The following is a 20875-nucleotide window of genomic DNA, read 5'->3' as shown; positions in this document are numbered from 1 at the left end:
ACTGTCAGCGGGTCAGTACTGAGGGAGTGCGTCACTGTCAGAGGGTCCAAACTGAGGGAGTGCTGCACTGTCAGAGGGACAGTACTGAGTGTGTGCTGCAGTCAGAGGGTCAGTACTGAGTGTTTGCTGCACAGTCAGAGGGTCAGTACTGAGGGAGTGCTGCACTGTTAGAGGGCCAGTACTGAGTGAGTGCTGCACTGTTAGAGGGTCAGTACTGAGTGTGTGCTGCACAGTCAGAGGGTCAGTACTGAGGGATTGCTGCACTGTCAGAGGGTCAGTACTGAGGGAGTGCTGCATTGTCAGAGGGTCAGTACTGAGGGAGTGCTGCATTGTCAGAGGGTCAGTACTGAGGGAGTGCTGCATTGTCAGAGGGTCAGTACTGAGGGAGTGCTGCATTGTCAGAGGGTCAGTACTGAGTGTGTGCTGCACAGTCAGAGGGTCAGTACTGAGGGAGTGCTGCACTGTCAGAGGGTCAGTACTGAGGGAGTGCTGCAATGTCAGAGGGTCAGTACTGAGGGAGTGCTGCACTGTCAGAGGGTCAGTACTGAGGGAGTGCTGCACTGCCAGAGGGTCAGTACTGAGGGAGTGCTGCACTGTCAGAGGGTCAGTACTGAGGGAGTGCTGCACTGTCAGAGGGTCAGTACTGAGGGAGGTGCTGCACTGTCAGAGGGTCAGTACTGAGGGAGTGCTGCACTGTCAGAGGGTCAGTACTGAGGGAGTGCTGCACTGTCAGAGGGTCAGTACTGAGGGAGTGCTACACTGTCAGAGGATCAGTGCATTTTAATAATTATTTTTATTCCAACTTGCAATATTTTAACATTTTTACACAGATTAAACACAAACCCAATACAAATCTCCACTCTCAGCCCTCCACGAAACTGCATCCCTCCAGCCCTTGAATGTAACCAGATCCCCAAAGTGTAAGATAAACAAACCCTATGTATTGTGGAACCCCTCATCTGCCCCTCTCAGAGAGAATTTCACCTTCTCCAAGCATAGGAACTCCGTGAGTTCACCCTGACATGCCGAGTCACAGTGGGGAGAAGTTGACCTCAACAGAACCCGCCTGCGAGTGGTTAACATACGATGGCTAAGTCAACTGCCCCCGCACCCTGGTAGGTCTGCCACTTCATATGTCCTCCAAGAGACCATTTCCAAATCTCCATGTAGGTCCTCTGACATGGTGCTAAAAAACGATCTCCAAAATTTCTCCAACATCGGGCTGGACTTGAACATATGAACATAATTAGCTGGGCCTCTCCCGCACTGTTCGCAGCTATCCTCCACCCCCTCAAGCAGCCGGCTCATCCTCGCCTTCATTAAGCATGCCTTCATTAATTGAATCTACCCCACTCTCACACATGCGGTTGAGGCATTAACCCTCTGCAGCACCTCGCACCAGACTTACTCCACCAACACCATCCCCAGCTCTTCTTTCCACTTGGCCTTAATCCCATGGACACCTTATCTTCTCCATGATCCTACCATAATTCGGCGAAATGACCCCACCCTCCAGCCCCATCACTGGCAGCACCTCCTACAGCAGCAAAGAGGACGGTGCCTCTGGAAAGTTCGGGAAGACCTTTCTTGTGAAGCTCCGCACTTGCAGAAGGAGCTCACGCTGGAGCCCAAACGTCACCACAACTTCTCCAAGCTCGCATACTTCCCCTCCAAAAACAAATCCTTCATCTCCTTCACTCCTCTCTCCTCCCATCCCTGGAAACTTGCATCCATCCTCCCTGTCTCAACCCCATTGTTCCCTCTCATTGGCATCACCCTCGGGCCTGCCCCCAATTTAAAGTGCGGCTGGAGTTACCCTCAAATCGTCTGCAGGACTCCCTGGATACATCCCTGGGCGAACAGTAACGGCTTCATTGCCAGTACCCGCAACCCGACCCCTTACAGGAACCCACCTCCATCTGAACCCATAAGGCCTCCATCTCCCTAATCCAGCCCTGCACATTCTCCACATTCGCCACCCGGTAAGTGTTGTGTTCGAGTACTATGATTTAAAAAAAATTTAGAGTACCCAATTCATTTTTCCAATTAAGGGGCTAAATTGCCAATTCACCTAGCCTGCACATCTTTTTGGGTTGTGGGGGCGAAACCCACTCAGACATGGGGAGAATGTGCAAACTCCACACGGACAGTGACCCAGAGCCGGGATTGAATCTGGGACCTCGGCAGCAGTGCTAATCCACTGCGCCACCGTGCTGCCCTCGTGTTTGTGTACTATGATAATAAATGAATCAGTGTATGACAGAACATCTAGTTCAATACTAGTTATTTAATGTTGAATAAACTGTGGGTAAACTAAACTATTGCTGACACAACTGTGGAGCTTCTATCCATGCTATTAACAACTTTTGTAACTGACCAAGTCTGTTTTTTGTCTGGTTCCAGTGTCCTGTTCCTCTTGCACGACACCTAGTGGTCTGAGGTTATATACGCTTGTTACACTGTTACTGCTTATCATTACAGTAACGGTATAGCAAGTTCAGAATGGCCAAGCCCCCTGATTGCTGCACCCTTTGGAGCACCGCTTTCCTTATCTTAGCCACCTTCCCTGCCCACATAAACGACGAGTCCAACCTATCTACCCATTAAAAATGACTGAGGTAAAAAGATCGACAAACACTTAAACAGAAACAAATAAGTGGCAGGATGTTCATCTTCATTGCCTGCACCCGAACTGCCAACAACGAGGGTAGACTATCCCACCGCAACAAGTCCTCCTTCACCCTCCCAACCAAGCTCATGAAATTGTTTTTACAAAGTCATGCCCAATCCTGCACCACCTGCACCCCCAGATACCTAAAATGTGTTGTCGCCACCCGGAATGCAACCCCCCCCCCCCCCCCCCCCCCGCCCACCTACCCTTGCACCTGGAGGACACCACAAAATACTCGCTTTTCCCTAATTTCAATTTGTACGCTGAAAATGCCCCAAATTCCCTTAGCAACTGATGTGACCATCAATTCACACGACACGTGGTTGGAAGTGAACAGTGGTTTTAATAGTCTTTCAACAGAGCCTGCCTGCGACGAGATGAACTGGCAGGCAGGCTCACGACTGCGAAGCTTTATACTTCCGGTTAGTGGGAGGAGCCATGGGCGGAGCCAAGGGTGGAGCCCAGTACAAACTTCTCATCTCCCCCTATGGGCAGAGCCGCGCATCTGCTCGCATACCGAGCTTACATAGACACAGTACATCATATATAATAACAGTGTGAATTACACGGACTGTGATTCACCACAGCAACCCCATTATATCCCTCATCGAAGAGCTCGGGTCCGAGACGTACAAGCAAATCGTCCGTGTACAGAGACCCTATTCTCCACGCCCTCCCTCACTATCCCCTTCTATAAGTCTGAACCCCTCAGTGCGATGGCCAAGCACTCTGTCGCTAATGCAAAGAGAAAGGGGGACATGGGGCAACCAAAAGACATGGGAAGGTACCCCAAATTCATATTGTTCATTCGTACACACGCCGTCAGATCCTTGTATCACAATTTCACCCATGCCACAAACTTAGACTCAATCCTAAATTTCTCCAACACTGCAAACAGATCGCACCACTCCATCCTGTCAAACGCCTTCTCCGCATCTAATGTCAACACCATCTCCAACTCCCTCCCCTATGCCGGTGGAAGCACCACATTCAGCAGCCGCAGCACATACAATGTCAGCTGCCTGCCCTTAACAAACCCCACCTGATCCTCCCCAACCACATTCAGGAGGCAATCCGCCAACCTCAATGACAACACTTTAGCCAATATCTTAGCGTCCACTTTCAGTCGAGAAATGGGCCTGTACGACCTACACTACTGGATCCTTATCCTTATTAAGTAATAATGAGATGGATGACTGTCTCATCATCTCCGGCAATACTCCCCTTACCATCGAATCCTCAAACATATCTACCATCAGCGGTGCTAACCTATCCTTAAATTTTTTATAAAATTCCACTGGGAACCCATCTGTCCCTGGTGCCTTAACTGAATGCATCCCCCTTGCTGCCTGCACTTCTACCACCCCCATTGGTTCCTCCAGTTCCGCCCTCTCCTCCTCTCCCACTTCCGGACCCTTATATCCAACATACCATCTGTCTTTACAAGTCCTTATAAAAGTCTTCAAACACCTTATTCACCTACCATTACCAACCCACACGTCCCATCTCTAATCTGCACAATCTCCCTCGCTGTGGCCTGCTAACAGAGCTGGCCTGCCAGCAATCGACTGGCCTTCTCGCCATACATAAACGACCCCCTTACTCGCCTCAGCTACCCTTCCCATGGATAGAAGATCAAACTTCACCTATAATTCCTTCCTCCTCACCAAAAGCCCCAGTTCCGGAATCTCCGCATATCTCCCATCTACCTCCAAAACCTCCTTTTTTGTGCAGTTTTGGTGTCCTCATCTAAAGAAGGATGTTCTTGCTCTGGAGGGAGTGCAGTGAAGGTTTACCAGGTTGAATCATGGAGTGGCGGGACTGTCATATGAGGAGAGACTAAATTGGTTTGGATTATATTCATTGGAGCTTAGAAGAATGAGGGATGATATCATAGAAATTTATCAAATTTTAAAACAAATTCCAATTAAGGGGCAATTCAATGCAGCCAATTCAGTCACCCACCCGGCACATATTTTTGTTATGGGGGTGAGACTCATGCAGGCATGGGGAGAATGTGCAACTCCACATGGACAGTGACTCGGGGCTGTGACCGAACCGGGGTCCTTGGCTCCGTGAGGCAGCAGTGATAACCACTGTGCCGCCTAAAACGTATAAAATTCGAACAGGATTAAACTGAGTAGATTCAGAAAGAATCATACTGATGGTGGGGAGTCCAGAACTAGTGGTCACAGTTTGAGGATGAGGGGTGAACATTTTTAGACTGAGGTGAAGAGAAATTTCTTCACCCAGAGAGTGGTGAATCTGTGGAATTGACTACCTCAAAAGTAGTTGAGGCGAAAACATCATGTCATTTCAAGAAGGAATTAAATATAGCTCTTAGGCTAAGGAGATCAAGCGATATGGGGGAAAGGCGGGATCAGGGTAGTGAACTTGATGATCAGCCATGTTCATAATGAATGACAGAGCAGGCTCAAAGACCTCCTCCTGCTTCTATTTCCCATGTATGCTCCCATGTACTCCCAGGACAATGAAACACTGCACACTCAGGGGACTCTCGATACTGCCTTGTGACACTGTCAATCCACAGGTGGAAACTGTTTGAATTGCTTTTCTGGGGAGACTGAACGCACACAGTAAATGTTCAGTAAAGTGATAAGCAGCATGTTGAAACAGAGGACAGTGAGTAACCAGGAGAGAAGCTGTTGCAACAGTAATTTAATCTCTTCGGCATCTGGACACAACGCTGGAGTGAAGTTACTTATTGGTGCGCACGTGCAGCAGTTCTGCAGGTCCAGTGAGACTGAATTCTTCTGGTCACTGATTTACCAGGGAGTGGAGTCTGCTGCCTGCCTATTACTCCAGGGGCTCACACTACGGTCTATCGAACAATCTTTTGCATGTAGCAACGAAAGGGGGGAGGGGGGGGGGTGAAGCAGCCATTTTGTGTGCAGCAAGATCCCACGAACAGCAACATGATCAGGTGATGTTGATTGAGAGATAAGTATTGACAAGACACTGAAGAGAATTCCCCTCTCCGAGCGAGTGTGGCACTGTGGGATGACCAGCACAGGAGAAAAGCTGCATTGTTGTGGAGGGATTGCTGAGGGAGTGCTGCACTGTCAGAGGTTCAGATGAGACATTAAACAGATCACATCTGCCATCTCCATCAAAGGTCCCATCACACCATTTTGAAGAGTAGGGTAGTTCTCCTTAGCGTAGAGCCAATATTTATCCCTCACCTGATTAGGTTGATTTTGCTGGGAGCTTGCTACTCACAAAGTGGCTGCTGCGTTCCCCTCATATTTAAAATGATTTTAATGTGTGAGCGCCTGCAGTAAAAGGCAGGTGGCATAATCTACTCCCTGGTAAAGCAGTGACCAGAACAATCCATTTTCAATCTGAGTGGATCTGCTTATCAGACCTGCCTCACATGAGCACTGATAAGTAGCTTCACTCCAGCGTGGTGTTCTGATGCGCAAGAGATTACATTACTGGTTAATCAGTGTGCTGTGTGTCAATTCAAAATGCTGCTTGTTACTTTGCTGAATGTTTGCTGTGTGTCCATAGTCTCCTCCGGTAAGGAATTCTAACAGTTCTGTCGGCAGAATTTGAGGAGGGGGTGGAGGTATGGGGGTGGAGAGGGTGAGGGGGCATCCATGAGATTGGCAGGCACAACATAGGGCGATCCCTTCAGGAGGGGGTCTTCATGGCAAGTTGTGCTGATAATTTGTCTGACATGTTTCTGTTTGGGGGCTGTTATTTTATGGGCTGCCTACTATCATCAAAGTGGACGTTACATATAATCGTCATTGATATGGGACGTCTGAGAGCCGTAACTCGGGAGGGAATAACAGGAATGTGACGGGAAGGGGGAAGAAGATTGGTAGAGAGGCAATGGGATTGAAAGGAAGAATTGGGAATGGAACGGGGTTGGGAGTAAGAAGAGAATACAAGGGGGAAGGGCAGGCAGAGATATTTTGAGCAGTACTTCAGTTCTTCTGTATAGGTGGATGTTTGATGTAGGTTTCCTGTCCTCTCTCACTGCCTATTGGCACAGTGATTAGCACTGCTGCCTCACAGTGCCTGGGACCCGGGTTCAATTCTGGTTTTGGGTGTCTGCTGGTGTGGAGTTTGCACGTTCTCCCCGTCTCTGCATGGGTTTCCTCCGGGTGCTCCGGTTTCCTCCCACGTCCAAAGATGTGCGGGTTGGGTGGATTGGACATGATAAATTGCCCCTTAGTGTCCTGGAATGTGCAGGTTTGTATATTACTTGTTTGTAATAGGTCATTACTCTTTGCTTTACTTCCAGAATGGTCTGATGGTTAGATTTCAAAGAAACTACCAATCTTCAATTCAAAGCAAAATACGTTTAATGAATAACAAATTAAATACTAACGAGTTTGTTCACTCTTACAGAACTATAACTGGTGATAAAGTAAATCAGAATAAGTATGAACTAAATTTAACTATGAGTATTAACTATGCTATACCTCTCTCTAACTGCTGTCCAGTCACTCCTGGTTTGAAGAGACCCAAGATCATTTGAGTTCACTTATTTTACATGAATCTAGTGCTGCCATCCAGTAGTTATCTTAAACTATGATGTAGTTGTTAACTCTTTATATACCAGCATAAATACATATCACTACACAGATTAGGTTGTGGGGATAGGCTGGGGTGGTCGTGGGTAGAGTATTCATTCGGAGTTGGTGCAGACAAGATGAGCCAGATTTTCAAATGGCGCCCTGGACATTAACGATCAATTGAGCTGAGAAACATGAAGGAAACCTGGCCCAGGTTTGGGGGTTTATCTGGGGGTGGGGAAGGGGTCAACCATAGGAGAGCACAACAGGTCTGCATGAGGGTGGTTTCAATGGTATTTGCCATTTAAACCACCCTCATGCCGCTGGGAAACCCACGGTGGGGGTGCGTTGCTGGCGGGAAAAGAGAATCCCAAGCACAGGAGAACCCCACCCCTTGTCTCTTCCCACCCTCCGGAAGTTCTTGTAGCTTCTTCTCTCCGAACTGTGATTTTGACTCTACTTGCACCCCCACCCATCTCCGCTGTGTTCTCTGAGGTGTCTCTCGGTGCACAAGGGGTGCTACATGAGTGTAAGCTGCTTTACACAGTCAAACCATCACACAATATTCAATCCCCTTCAGCCTGCTCCAACATCCAATTACTTTGCAGCAGATTTTGATCTTAACTCCATCCGGTTGCCTTGCTTCCATGAGCCTGAATCTCTCGACCCCACAAATATTAATCAATCCAGTCACAAACCTTAGGGCACAGTGGTTAGCACTGTTGCTTCACAGCTCCAGGGTCCCGGGTTCAATTTCAGCCTCAGGTGATTGTCTGTGCGGAGTCTGCATGTTCTCCCCGTGTCTGGGTGGGTTTCCTCCGGGTGCTCCGGTTTCCTCCCACAGTCCAACGATGTGCAGGTTAGGCGGATTGGTCATGATAAATTGCCCTTACTGTCCAAAAGGCTAGGTTGTGTTACGGGGATAGGGTGGAGATGTGGGCTTAAGTAGGGTGCTCTTTCCAAGGGCCGGTGAGGACTCGATGGGCCGAATAACCTCCTTCTGCATTGTAAATTCTATGTTTCTATGACAATTTCAATTGATCCTCGCAGCTCCATCAGCTTTCTGGGAGTGTGAGATCCAGATTTCCAGCATCTATTGTGTGAAGAATGGCTTTCTGATGTCATTACTCCCTCGTTCTGGAATCCCCCACCAGAGAAAATTCCTTCAATTTGTTTATGGGGATCATGGATATGGGCAGCACGGTAGCATTGTGGATAGCACAATTGCTTCACAGCTCCAGGGTCCCAGGTTCGATTCCGGCTTGGGTCACTGTCTGTGCGGAGTCTGCACATCCTCCCCGTGTCTGCGTGGGTTTCCTCCGGGTGCTCCGGTTTCCTCCCACAGTCCAAAGATGTGCAGGTTAGGTGGATTGGTCATGGTAAATTGCCCTTAGTGTCCAAAATTGCCCTTAGTGTTGGGTGGGGTTACTGGGTTATTGGGATAGGGTGGAGGTGTTGACCTTGGGTAGGGTGCTCTTTCCAGCAGCCGGTGCAGACCCGATGGGCCAAATGGCCTCCTTCTGCACTGTAAATTCTATGAATTGGCGAGACCACACTTATTGTCCATCCCAAACATCCGGTTTCCTCCCACAGTCCAAAGATGTGCGGGTTAGGTGGATTGGCCATGCTAAATTGCCCTTAGTGTCCTTAAAAAGTAAGGTTAGGGGGGGGGGGGGGTTGTTGGGTTACGGGTATAGAGTGGATACGTGGGTTTGAGTAGGGTGATCATTGCTCGGCACAACATCGAGGGCCGAAGGGCCTGTTCTGTGCTGTACCGTTCTAATTCTAATTCAAACATTTTCCCTCTATCCACCATTTCAAACCCTTTCATCATCAAAATCACACAACCCCTTAATCTTCACTATCTAATGGAGTATTAATATATGCAACATATCCTCATATTTGATACTTTGAGCTCTGGGTTCAAAACCACTTTGCACAATGAATGAAGTTTCTCACAAAGCAACAACTGGACACTTTCAGAAACATCTCATTTACTGTGAAGCCTTTTGAGACTCTCCGAAGTTGCGTCAGGCGTTGTACAAATAGAAATTATTCTGAAACTCCTTCTGCTCTGTCAACCAGGGTGACAATGCAGTTGGTGTGGATTCCAACCTAGCCCCCGGCTCCACCTTCACTTCGTAGATAACACACTGAACTTTGGCACTGCCCAATCGGCTTCTCCGGCCCAAGAACGATTTAAAAAAAAATTCTGAGTCAACTATGGGGATTTATTACCATGTCGGACTGAGTCAAGGCCAAAATGAACTCTCCATGTCTGATTATGGAGGGAATTAGCTGCCGACTCTGCAATTATTCAACTAGTGTCGGAGACAGTGTCATTGACTTGAATAAATTGGCACATCGAACAATGCCACTGCTCCCATATGTGATGGGAGAATGGCGGGTGATGAATTTTCCAGAATGGATTGCTGGCATCCATTCCAAGAGGAAGCAGAAAATCCCAGCTTCCATACCCTAATATCCCACATTTCTCTCAAAGCCCAAATTGGTCCATTTTCTCCTTTGATTTGAAAAAAAACAATCATTCATGGGATGTGGGCATGGCTGGCTGGGTCAGTATTCATTGCCCTTTCCTCATTTCCCTTACCTGAGTGGCTTGTTCGACCATTTGAAAGTCAACCACATTACTGTGGGTCTGGATTCACCGATCGGTCAGACCCAGTAATCATGACAGATTTCTTTCTCTAAAGGACATTAGTGAATCAGATGGGTTTTTACAACAAACATTTCAGGAGACTTTTTAATTCTAGAGTTTTATTGAATTTAAACTTCACCATCGGCTATGGTGGGATTTGAACCAGGTCCCAAATTTACTACCACAAGTTGTTGGATTGCCAGCCCACTGACAATACCACTACACATCATTGCTGTCCCACTGGCTCGTGACTCACCAAACAATGAGAAGCTTTGAACATCATTAAAGTGAAAAATACTGCAAATGCAACAAACCTGATATGAAATCAGAAAAGGCTCGATAAAGCTCAGCAGGTCTGTGGAGAGGTAAACAGAGGTTCTTTTTAAATTTAGAGTATCCAATCATTTTTTTTCCAATTAAGAGGCAATTTAGCGTGGCCAATCCACCGAACCTGCACATCTTTGGGTTGTGGGGGTGAAACCCACACAGATATGGTGAGAATGTGCAAACTCCACACGGACAGTGACCCAGGGCTGGGATTTGAACCCGGGTCCTCGGTGCCACAGTCCCAGTGCTAACCACTGTGCCACATGCCGTCCCATGAGGTAAACAGAGTTAACGTTTTAAGTTCCTGCGAATCTTCTCATTGCTTTACCAATCTCCCCAATAGTCTTAGCCTCTTGACCAGTTGCTCCCCACACTGGGTGGGAGAATTGCGGGAGGGCCGGGCGAATCATGACACGCCGCCCTGCACCCCCCGTGATTCTCCCAACCCCCCCCCAAAATGGCGTGTCGCGTTTTGCGACACGGCGCTCGGAGATTTTTCCCGGCGACCGGCGATTCTCCGGCCCAGATGGTCCGAGCGGCCTGACGACCCCAACGGGTTCACGCTGGCGGCAACCACACCTGGTCGCTGCCGGCGTGAACAGCGCGCGACAGGTAAGTGTGGGGCCTGTGGGGGGGTGGAGAGAGGATCGAGCACCACGGGCATGCTCGTGAGGTGACTGGCCCGCGATCGGTGCCCACTGATGGGCGGGCCGGCGTCTCTAAGAGACGCACTCTTTCCCCTCCGCCGCCCCGCAAGATCAAGCCGCCACGTCTTGCGGGGCAGCGGAGGGGAAGACGGCAACCGCACATGTGCAGGTTGGAGCCGGCCAACCTGCGCATGCGTGGCCGACGTCACTCAGGCGCCGCTGGCCGCGTCATTCTCGGCCCACCGCTTTGACGCAAGCGTCAAGGCCCGGCCCCCGAGTTTCTCGCAACGCCGCTCTTAGCTCCCCGGGGGGGGGGGGGGGGGGGGGGGGGGGGAGAATAGGGGACGAGGAGCGGCCTCCGACGCCGGAGTGAAACACCGGTTTCACTCCGGCGTCGGCACTCAGTCTCCCTTTGGGAGAATCGCGCCCCAAATCTCCTTGGCCTTCACTGTCCCAACGGAAAACATCCCAGTCGGCCTTCGTTGCTCAGGCTTCATAGACCAGGTGCAAATCTCTTCCACAACCTCTCTGTGACCTTGACGCGCTTCTGAACCAAACAATATTCTGATTGGGATCTTTGGAATTCCCTATCCCAGGGAGTTGCGGGTGCTCATCAGTGCATATATTCAACAGTGAGTGTGATCAATGCTAGGGCAGGAATGGAATCGATGGCTTGGGGAGTGGGAAGGAAAGTGGGCTTGACACCATAAACAGATGCAGGAGTAGGCCATTTAGTGTGAACTCCACCATTAAATGAGATCATGGCTGATCAGAAATGATAATCCTGTACTCCACTTCCCCAATTTATCCCCATAACCCTTGATTCCCTTACTGATTGTCTGTTTATCAGCCTTGAACATACTTAACGGCCCGACCTCTAGAGCGCTCTGTGGTAAAGAATTTCACATATTCACTAAGATCTCAGAGAATAAATTCCTCCTTGTCTATGTCTCAGACAAATGGCCCCTTATTCTGAGATTATGTCCTTTGTTCCCAAACTCTCCCACAAAGGGAAACAACCTCTCAACATCTACCCTGCAAAGCCCCTGAAAACAGATGTCTCAATAATGACTATGAATCATTCTTTTCCCTTACCCTTAAGTATAAATGTTTCCCACTTTCTATATCTTTTAGCTTTGACAAAGGGAAGGGCAGCACGGTGGCACAGTGGTTAGCATTGTTGCCCACGGCGCTGAGGACCCGGGTTCGAATCCCGGCCCTGGGTCACTGTCCGTGTGGAGTTTGCACATTCTCCCTGTATCTGCGTGGGTTTCGCCCCCACAACCCAAAAATGTGCAGGTTAGATGGATTGGCCAGGCTAAATTGCCCCTTAATTGGAAAAAATAATTGGGTACACTAAATTTAAAAAAAAAGCTTTGACAAAGGGTCATCTGGACTCGAAACGTTAGCTCCTTTCTCTCCCTTCAGATGCTGTCAGACCTGCTGAGATTTTCCAGCATTTTCTCTTATGTATCAATAAGGTCACCCATCATTCTTTTTTTTAAAATTTAGATTACCCAATTATTTTTTTCTATTAAGGGGCAATTTAGCGTGGCCAATCCACCTACTCTGCACATTTTTGGGTTGTGGGGGCGAAACCCACGCAGACACGGGGAGAATGTGCAAACTCCACACGGATAGTGACCCAGAGCCGGGATCGAACCTGGGACCTCAGCGCCGTGAGGCGGTTGTGCTAACCACTAGGCCACCGTGCTGCCCTACCCATCATTCTTCAGGTAGCAGGTCAGCAATGATCCTACTGAGTTTGCGGAGTGGGCCCGAGGGTTTTTGTGGCCTGCTCTTGTTTCTTAAGCTCTAGTTTAGCATTAACCCGTGATGTTCCCACCTCACTTATTTCACAATCGATGGTGTTTTTGAGACTGGTTTCCACTTTTTATCCTGCAGATTTTCACATCCTCGCATTTTACTACTTACTGAACCTTGGCCAGGCCGAGCTGCCTGAGTATAGTTTGGTGGCGATGCTGGATGACTATCAGATAGTCTATTTTGACAGCACCTTGCAGCGCATCGTACCCAGACAGCGATGGATGGCTCACTCCTTCCAGAAGGATCACTGGGCCGCCATGATGATTACTATGGCAGGATTCCATGGTCTTGTCAGAGGGAACATTGAGATATTTTATCGACAGCGGCATGGAGCTGAAGGTAAGGCTCCTCAGAGGGATGGTGCAGCGACTGTGTGACAGCTAGTGCTGTTGAGGGGGGTTTAAACTAATTTGGCAGGGGCAGCACGGTGGCGCAGTGGGTTCGCACTGCGGCCTCATGGCGCCGAGGTCCCAAGTTCGATCCTGGCTCTGGGTCACTGTCCGTGTGGAGTTTGCACATTCTCCCTGTGTTTGCATGGGTTTCGCCCACACAACCCAAAAGATGTGCAGGTGAGGTGGATTGGCCACGCTGAATTGCCCCTTACTTGGAAAAAATATTAATTGGGTACTCTAAATTTATCATAGATAGCCATAGTGTTAAGGGCTCAGATGGAGTGGATTTCATAAATGTATTCAGGAGAACCTTTTAGGTCAATATGTAGAGGGTCCAACAAGTGATTGTGCAGTGACCACAATATGGTACAATTTAAGCTTGCTATGGACAAAGAAATAAACAAGTTGCAAAGACAAGTTTTGGATTGGGGGGACCAGATTTTAGTAAAATAAGGCAGGTTCTGGCCAAAGGAGACTGGGAAGAGCTACTTGAGGAGAAATCTACAGAAGAGCAGTGGGGAGCATTTGAAAAGGAAATGTGGAGGGTACAGGCCAAACATTTTCCCTCTCAAGTGATATGAAGAACAAAGAACAAAGAAAATTACAGCACGGGAACAGGCCCTTCGGCCCTCCCAGCCTGCGCCGATCCAGATCCTTTATCTAAACCTGTCTCCTATTTTCCAAGGTCTACCAGAGAACCACGGATGATCATAAATATTCAAGATATGATGCGAAGGAAAATAGAGGCTTTTAGCAAATACAAGGGAAACAAATTAGCGAAGGCATTAGTACAGAAAGTGCAGGATGGAGCTTATGAAAGCATTTAGGAGAAGAAAGAAGGGATATGAGAAAGCGTTGGCTGGTAAAAGTAGGAAAAATCTCTAGATATTCTGTAAGTATATCTTTTTGAAAAAAAGGCTACATTTAAAAAAATTTTTCCAATTAAGGGGCAATTTAGTGTGGCCAATCCACCTACGCTGCAGATATTTGGGTTGTGGGTGTGAGACCCACGTAGACACAGGGAGAATGTTCAAACTCCACATGGACAGTGACCCAGGTCCGGAATCGAATCTAGGTCCTCAGCGCCGTGAGGCAGCAATGCTAACCGTGCCACCCTATTGTATAAGTATATCAATGGGAAAAGGATAACCAGGGAAAAAGCCCAGCCCATTATGGACCAAGGGGGCAACCTGCGGGTGGAGCCAGAGGAAATTGGTAGGATGTTGAACAAATACTTCACATCCGTCTTCACCCAAGCGAATGAGGATGTAAGTATGGAACTCAGAGAGAGATTGCAAAGTTCTTAAGCAAATTGACATCTGAATTCACAAGCTATTGGAGGTGTTGGCAGGCCGGCAGTGGACACATCCCCAGGTCTGGATGAATTGTGTCCCAGGCTGCTGTGGGAGGCGACGGAAGAGATTGCAGGGGCTCTGACCCAAATTTTTAATTCCTCTCTGGCCATGGGGGAGATGCCAGAGAATTGGAGAACAGCTGATGTGGTTCCACTATTTAAGAAGGATTGCAGAGATAAGTGAGGGAACTACAGATCAGTGAGTCTCACGTCTGTGGTCGGGAATATATTGGAGAAAATCCTAAAGGAGAGAATCTATCTCCACTTAGAGAGGCAAGGTTTGATCAGGGATAGTCAGCATGGCTTCGTCAGAGGGAGGTCATGCGAACACATTTGATTGAATATTTGAGGAGGTGACCAGGTATGTAATTGGGGGTAGTGCAGTTGCTGTAGTTTATATAGATCTCAGCAAATCTTTGACAAGTTCCCAAATGGGAGACTTGTAAAGAAGGCAAATGCACAAGGGATACATTGTAATTTAATAAGGTAGGTTCAAAATTGGCTCAGCTGTAAGAGACAGAAGGCTGCTTTAGTGACTGGAAGCCAGTGTCCAATGAAGTACCACAGGGATCAGTGCTGGGTCCCCTATTATTTGTCATTATATAAACGACATAGATGACTATGTGGGGTGTAAGCTCATTAAGTTTGTGCATGACACAAACATTGGCTGGGTGGTTAAATGTGAGGTTGTGTCTTGGATTACAGGACGATACAGACCCATTGGTGAAATGGGCAGATGGAATTTAACCCTAAAAGGTGTGAGGTGATACATTTTGGAAGGAGTAATTTGACAAGGAAGTATTCAGTGAATGGCATGTCACCAGGAAGTTCCAGGGGTGTGTTTGTCCATAGATCTCTGAAGGTGATGGTGAAAAATGCATCTGGGACACTTGCCTTCATCAATTGAGGCATAGATTACAAAAGCAGGGAGGTCATGTTGGAGTTGTATAGAACATTGGTGAGACCACAGCTGGAGTACTGTGTTCAATTCTGGGCGCCACATTATAGGAAGGATGTGATTGCACCGGAGAGGGTGCAGACGAAATTCACCAGGATGTTGCCTGAGATGGAACATTTGTTATTAAGAGAGGTTGGAAAGGCATGGTTGGTTTTCGTTGGCGCAGAGAAGACTGAGGGGTGACCTGACCGAGTTTTACAACATTATGAGGGGCATGACAGGGAGGATAGGGAGCCTTAGTTCCCCTGAGTCAAAAGGTAAGTCATGAGGAGCACAAGTTCGAATGAGGGGCAGGAGGTTTAGCGGGGATTTGAGGAAAAATATTTTCACCCAGAGGGCGGTGACGGTCTGGAATGCACTGTCTGGGAGGGAGACAGAGGCGAATTGCCTCACATCCTTTAAAACGTACCTGGATGAGATCTTGGTACGTCTCAACATTCAAGGCCACGGGTCAAGTGTCAAGGGTTGGCAAATGGGATTAGGTAGGTAGGTCAGGTGTTTTTCACATATTGGTGCAAACTCGATGGTTGAAGGGCCTCTTCTGCACTGTGTGATTCTGTGATTTGTGTTAACACAGAAGGGATCTGTCACACATTATAACTGAATAACTGACTGGTAATTGTCTGGCCAATGTGACTTTCTGGGACTAACACAGCATTGATTTCCTGTATCACTAAGAGCAATGGAGTGGATGATAATTTTATTTGCTTTTCTTTACAATGTGGGAGCTCTCGTGGTAGATCGTAATCACTTTAAACTGAGAATACAGACAGAATGTCAGTTTTGTGCAACCGTACAGCACCCCCTCAGTACTGACCCTCTGACAGTGCAGCACGCCCTCAGTAGTGACCCTCTGACAGTGCAGCACCGTCTCAGTACTGAACCTCTGACATTGCATCACTCCCTCAGTACTGAACCTCTGACAGTGCACCACACCCTCGGTACAGAACCTCTGACAATGCATCACTCCCTCAGTACTGATCCTCTGACAGTGCAGCACTCCCTCAGTGCTGACCCTCTGACAGTGCAGCCCTCTCTCATTAATGATCCTCTGACAGTGCAGCACTCCCTCAGTACTGACCCTCTGACAGTGCAGCACTCCCTCAGTACTGACCGTCTGACAGTGCAGCACTCCCTCAGTACTGACCCTCTGACAGTGTCACTTCCTTAGTACTGACCCTCTGACAGTGCAGCACTCCCTCAGCACTGACCCTCTGACAGTGCAGCAATCCCTCAGTACTGACCCTCTGACAGTGCAGCACTCCCTCAGTACTGACCCTCTGACAGTGCAGCAATCCCTCAGTACTGACCCTCTGACAGTGCAGCACTCCCTCAGTACTGACCGTCTGACAGTGCAGCACTCCCTCAGTACTGACCCTCTGACAGTGTCACTTCCTTAGTACTGACCCTCTGACAGTGCAGCACTCCCTCAGCACTGACCCTCTGACAGTGCAGCAATCCCTCAGTACTGACCCTCTGACAGTGCAGCACTCCCTCAGCACTGACCCTCTGACAGTGCAGCAATCCCTCAGTACTGACCCTCTGACAGTGTCACTTCCTTAGTACTGACCCTCTGACAGTGCAGCATTCCTTCAGTATGGACACTCCGACAGTGCAACACTTCCTCAGTACTGACCGTCTGACAGTGCAGGACTGTCTCAGTACTTATCCTCCTGGAATTTGGAATGTGCCGGTCTGCATCAGGAGGTGCTTAACTGCCCTTGGCTCTGAAGTTTTGGGCAGGTCAGAGGGCGCCTTTCACCCCAGTTCATGGTCCCCCCCATAGAGGGTAATGTTTTTCACAATGGCTGCCGGCAAGAGCCCTGCTTAGGCTGAACTGTGAAAAAAGAAGCGCTGCATCCTGTTGCAAGACTGCTGAGCGAAAAGGCGTGTCCCAGGGGGAGGTAGCACTGAAGTTTTGGGCAGGACAGAGGGAGCCTTTAACCCCAGTTTACTTTTACAGTCTGCTCATGCAATCACTCAACGGAATACACCATCTCCTTCCTGCGGGACTGAGACTGCAGCATGTTCCACTCCCCAAGATTTATTCCCATTGAAGGGAAATAGTTTCTCTGGAATTGCTTCCAAAAAGCTCTCCACTCCCAGTCATCTCCACTTCTTTCTCTCTCCTTTCTGAGATGAGAATGAAAACTGACTTTCTGAAAGCTTTTGACCGCCTGTCCTAATATCTTCCCACCTGGCTCAGAGTCAAATCTAGTTTGAGGATGCCCCTGTGAAGAGCTCTTGAAGTGTTTTATGATGTTAAATTTGCTGTATAAATACAAGTTTGTACCAACCCGAATGAATCCATTTCACATTGTGAATTGATTTGAATATTCATGCCCTTTCCAGGTATTTTCTTTGTCCAGGGAATGTGTGGCTGCGAAATATACAGCGATAACTCCACAGATGGGTTCATAAAGCTGGGATATGATGGGGAAGATGCATTTGTTTTTGACAAGGACAGAATCAGCTGGATGGCACTAAATCCAGAGTTCCAGACGTTAGCGGACCGATGGAATGCCTACACCTTTATGAACAAGTACTTCAAGGCTCTGTTGGAAAAGGACTGCGTGAAATGGCTGCTGACATACCTCAAGTGCGGACGAGGGGTTCTGCAAAGGAGAGGTACGGTGTGGGGATGGTGTTTGGAGGAAGCACTCCTCAGGGTGGGAAGAGGCGGAATTTTCAGTCCTCGCCTGCCGGCAGGATTTTCCAGTTCAGCTGAAGTCAGTGGACATTTTTGCGGTTCGCCTTGTTTTCAGGCCCAGCTTCCACAGTAAAATTCCACCCCGGGTTTTCCACCATGTTCTCTTCTGAACTAATTCTTGGGTGGGGGAGCAGTGACACTGCCACTGGCCTCAGTATACGGCATTACTTGCTTGTGGGGAGTGAGGTGAGGAGGTAGTAGGATTTCGATAGTTGAAATAAATTCAATTATTTTGCCCAGTCACCATTTCAGGACAGGGCAGGATTGGTCGAAACTATAATCCCCACCTTGTCAAATGGTTTCCTGGATCTCATTGCGTGACCAATGGTTAGTTGTGTGGCAAACAAGAGCGTGACTTTGGGTCGATTTATGGAGAATGTAAAGGACAGAAAGAGGCCATTGGGCCCAACTGCTCTACGCAGGCGTTATGTTCCCTATGAGCTGATTTCATCTCACTCTATAATATATCCATTTCGCCTTCATGTTGGATGTTGGGTTTGTTTATTGTCGCGAGTACCGGTGTACAGTGAAAAGTATTGTTCTGAGTGCAGCTCAGACAGGTCATTCCGTACATGATATGAAAATACATAATAGCGCAAACATAAAATACCAATGTAAATATATAGACACAGGCATCAGATGAAGCATACAGGAGTGTAGTACTACTTGGTAGAGAAGATGTGTGGAGAGATCAGTTCAGTCCATCAGAGGGTCATTTCGGAGTCTGGTAACAGCGGGGAAGAAGCTGTTTTTGAATCTGTTCGTGCGTGTTCTCAGACTTTTGTATCTCCTGCCCGATGGAAGAAGTTGGAAGAGTGAGTAAGCCGGGTGGGAGGGGTCTTTGATTATGCTGCCCACTTTCCCAAGGCAGCGGGAGGTGTAGATGGAATCAATGGATGGGAGGCGGGTTCGTGTGATGAACTGGGCTGTGTTCACGACTCTGAAGTTTCATGCAGTCTTGGGCCAAACAGTTGCCATACCAGGCTCTGATGCAGTCAGATAGGATGCTTTCTATGGTGCATCTGTAAAAGTATATTTTTTATCATGTAACTGCACTATTCAGATCAACCACTCCATGTGCCTGAATTCCATGGCTGGGATTATCCGACCCCCCGCCAGGTCGGAGAAGCGCCAGGGGCCGGCGTCAATCCCGCCCCCGCCGTGTCCCGAATTCTCCGCCACCAGAGAGCCGGCGGCGGTGGGAATCGCGCCGCGCCGGTCGGCGGCCCCCCTCCCGGCGATTCTCCGGCCCGCGATGGGCCGAAGTCCGGCCGCGGTCAAGCCTCTTCCGCCGGCGGGAATCAAAACACCTACCTGACCGGCGGGACTGGCGGCGTGGGCGGGCTCTGGGGTCCTGTGGGGGGCACGTGGCGATCTGGCCCCGGGGGGTGCCCCCACGGTGGCCTGGTCCGCGATTGGGGCCCACCGATCGGCAGGCGGGCCTGTGCCGTGGGGGCACTCTTTACGTTCCGCCTTCACCATGGCGGAGGCGGAAGTGACTCCCTCCGCTGCGCATGCGCAGGGATTACATCAGCAGCTGCTGACGCTCCGGCGCATGCGTGGACTTATGCCGGCCGGCGAAGTCCTTTCGGCCCTGGCTGGCGTGGCGTCAAAGGCCGTCCACGTCAGCCAGCGGAGTGCCAACCACTCCGGCGCGGACCTCGCCCCTCAATGTGAGGGCTTGGCCACTAAAGCTGCGGAGACGTCCGCACCTTTGGGGCGGCCCGACGCCGGAGTGGTTCACGCCACTCCATCACGCCGGGACCCCCCGCCCCACCGGGTAGGGGAGAATCCCGGCCCATGTTCCCACCTCCACTCCCTGGGGAGTGAAAGTCCTTGTTGGATTTATTGGTGACTATTTCATATTTCTAACCTCTAGTTTCGTAACCTGCACAAGTTGAAGCAACGCTTTGCCCCTTTCTTCTTTCATGGGATGTGGGCTTTGCTGACAAGACCAGTGTCTGTTCATTCATGCTATAATTTCAGATTTCATCAATTGAATTTAAATTCCACCAGTTGTCGTGGTGGGATTTGAACCATTGTTCCCAAGGGCATGAGCTGATGTCTCTGGATTACTAGTCCAGTCACATTGCTGTGATATCACCATAACCATCTTCCCTGCACCATCCCCCCACCACCCCAGTTTCTCTACATCTCCCTGACAAACCTTTGCATAATTTTAAGACCTCTCGTCAGTCACACCCTCAGCGTCTCTCTCCTCGTGTGTGTTGCCTGGCCTCCTGTGTGGAGGAGCAAAAGGACGGCAAGGTGGGGTGAGTGGATTGGCCATGGCATCACGGCGCAGAGTGCCATTAAAGAAGGTGCAGCGAAGAGGAACGTGCAGCTTTCGGAGGCATCCGGCATCTGAATGTTGACGAGCAGGGAAATGAGAAATGAATGAATAAAGGGTTTGTCAAAGGGAGATGAAAGGGAGATGAGTAGGAAGCCAGAGACTCAGGATAACTCTCTGGGGACCTGAGGTCATATCCTGCCAGTGCAGATGGTGACATTTGAGTTCCATAAACATTCCAAATATGTAATTTGGAATTAAAAGTCCAATGAAGATGCATGGACAGGGTGGATAGAAAGCAGCTTAGTTGAAGGGTCAATAACAAGGGGGCTTAATTTTCACGTGAATGGCAGGAGTGGATTTGAGGAAAACTGTTTTCATCCAGATGGTGGTTAGAATCTGGAGTTCACTGCCTGGGAAGGCAGTTGCGGCAGGAACCATCACAGTCTTTAAATGTACGTGGATGAGGACTTTAATAAAGCTTTTTATTCAT

General features: G+C 49.0%; 1 protein-coding gene across 1 annotated transcript in view; it reads left to right on the top strand.

The window, feature by feature from the left end:
• LOC119975562 (major histocompatibility complex class I-related gene protein-like) overlaps nucleotides 1-20875 on the top strand; it is a 55179-nt gene that overhangs the window by 21924 nt on the left and 12380 nt on the right. The window contains exons 2-3 of the mRNA XM_038815349.1: nucleotides 12757-13017; nucleotides 17735-18010. Coding sequence (XP_038671277.1) covers nucleotides 12757-13017; nucleotides 17735-18010 — 537 coding nt within the window. The remainder of the gene's footprint in view (nucleotides 1-12756; nucleotides 13018-17734; nucleotides 18011-20875) is intronic.

The sequence above is a fragment of the Scyliorhinus canicula genome, chromosome 13, assembly GCF_902713615.1.
Source record: "Scyliorhinus canicula chromosome 13, sScyCan1.1, whole genome shotgun sequence".
NCBI classification, from domain to species: Eukaryota; Metazoa; Chordata; class Chondrichthyes; order Carcharhiniformes; family Scyliorhinidae; genus Scyliorhinus; species Scyliorhinus canicula.
The sequence above is the reverse complement of the archived record's forward strand: the minus strand, read 5'-3'. Positions and strand labels throughout refer to the sequence as shown.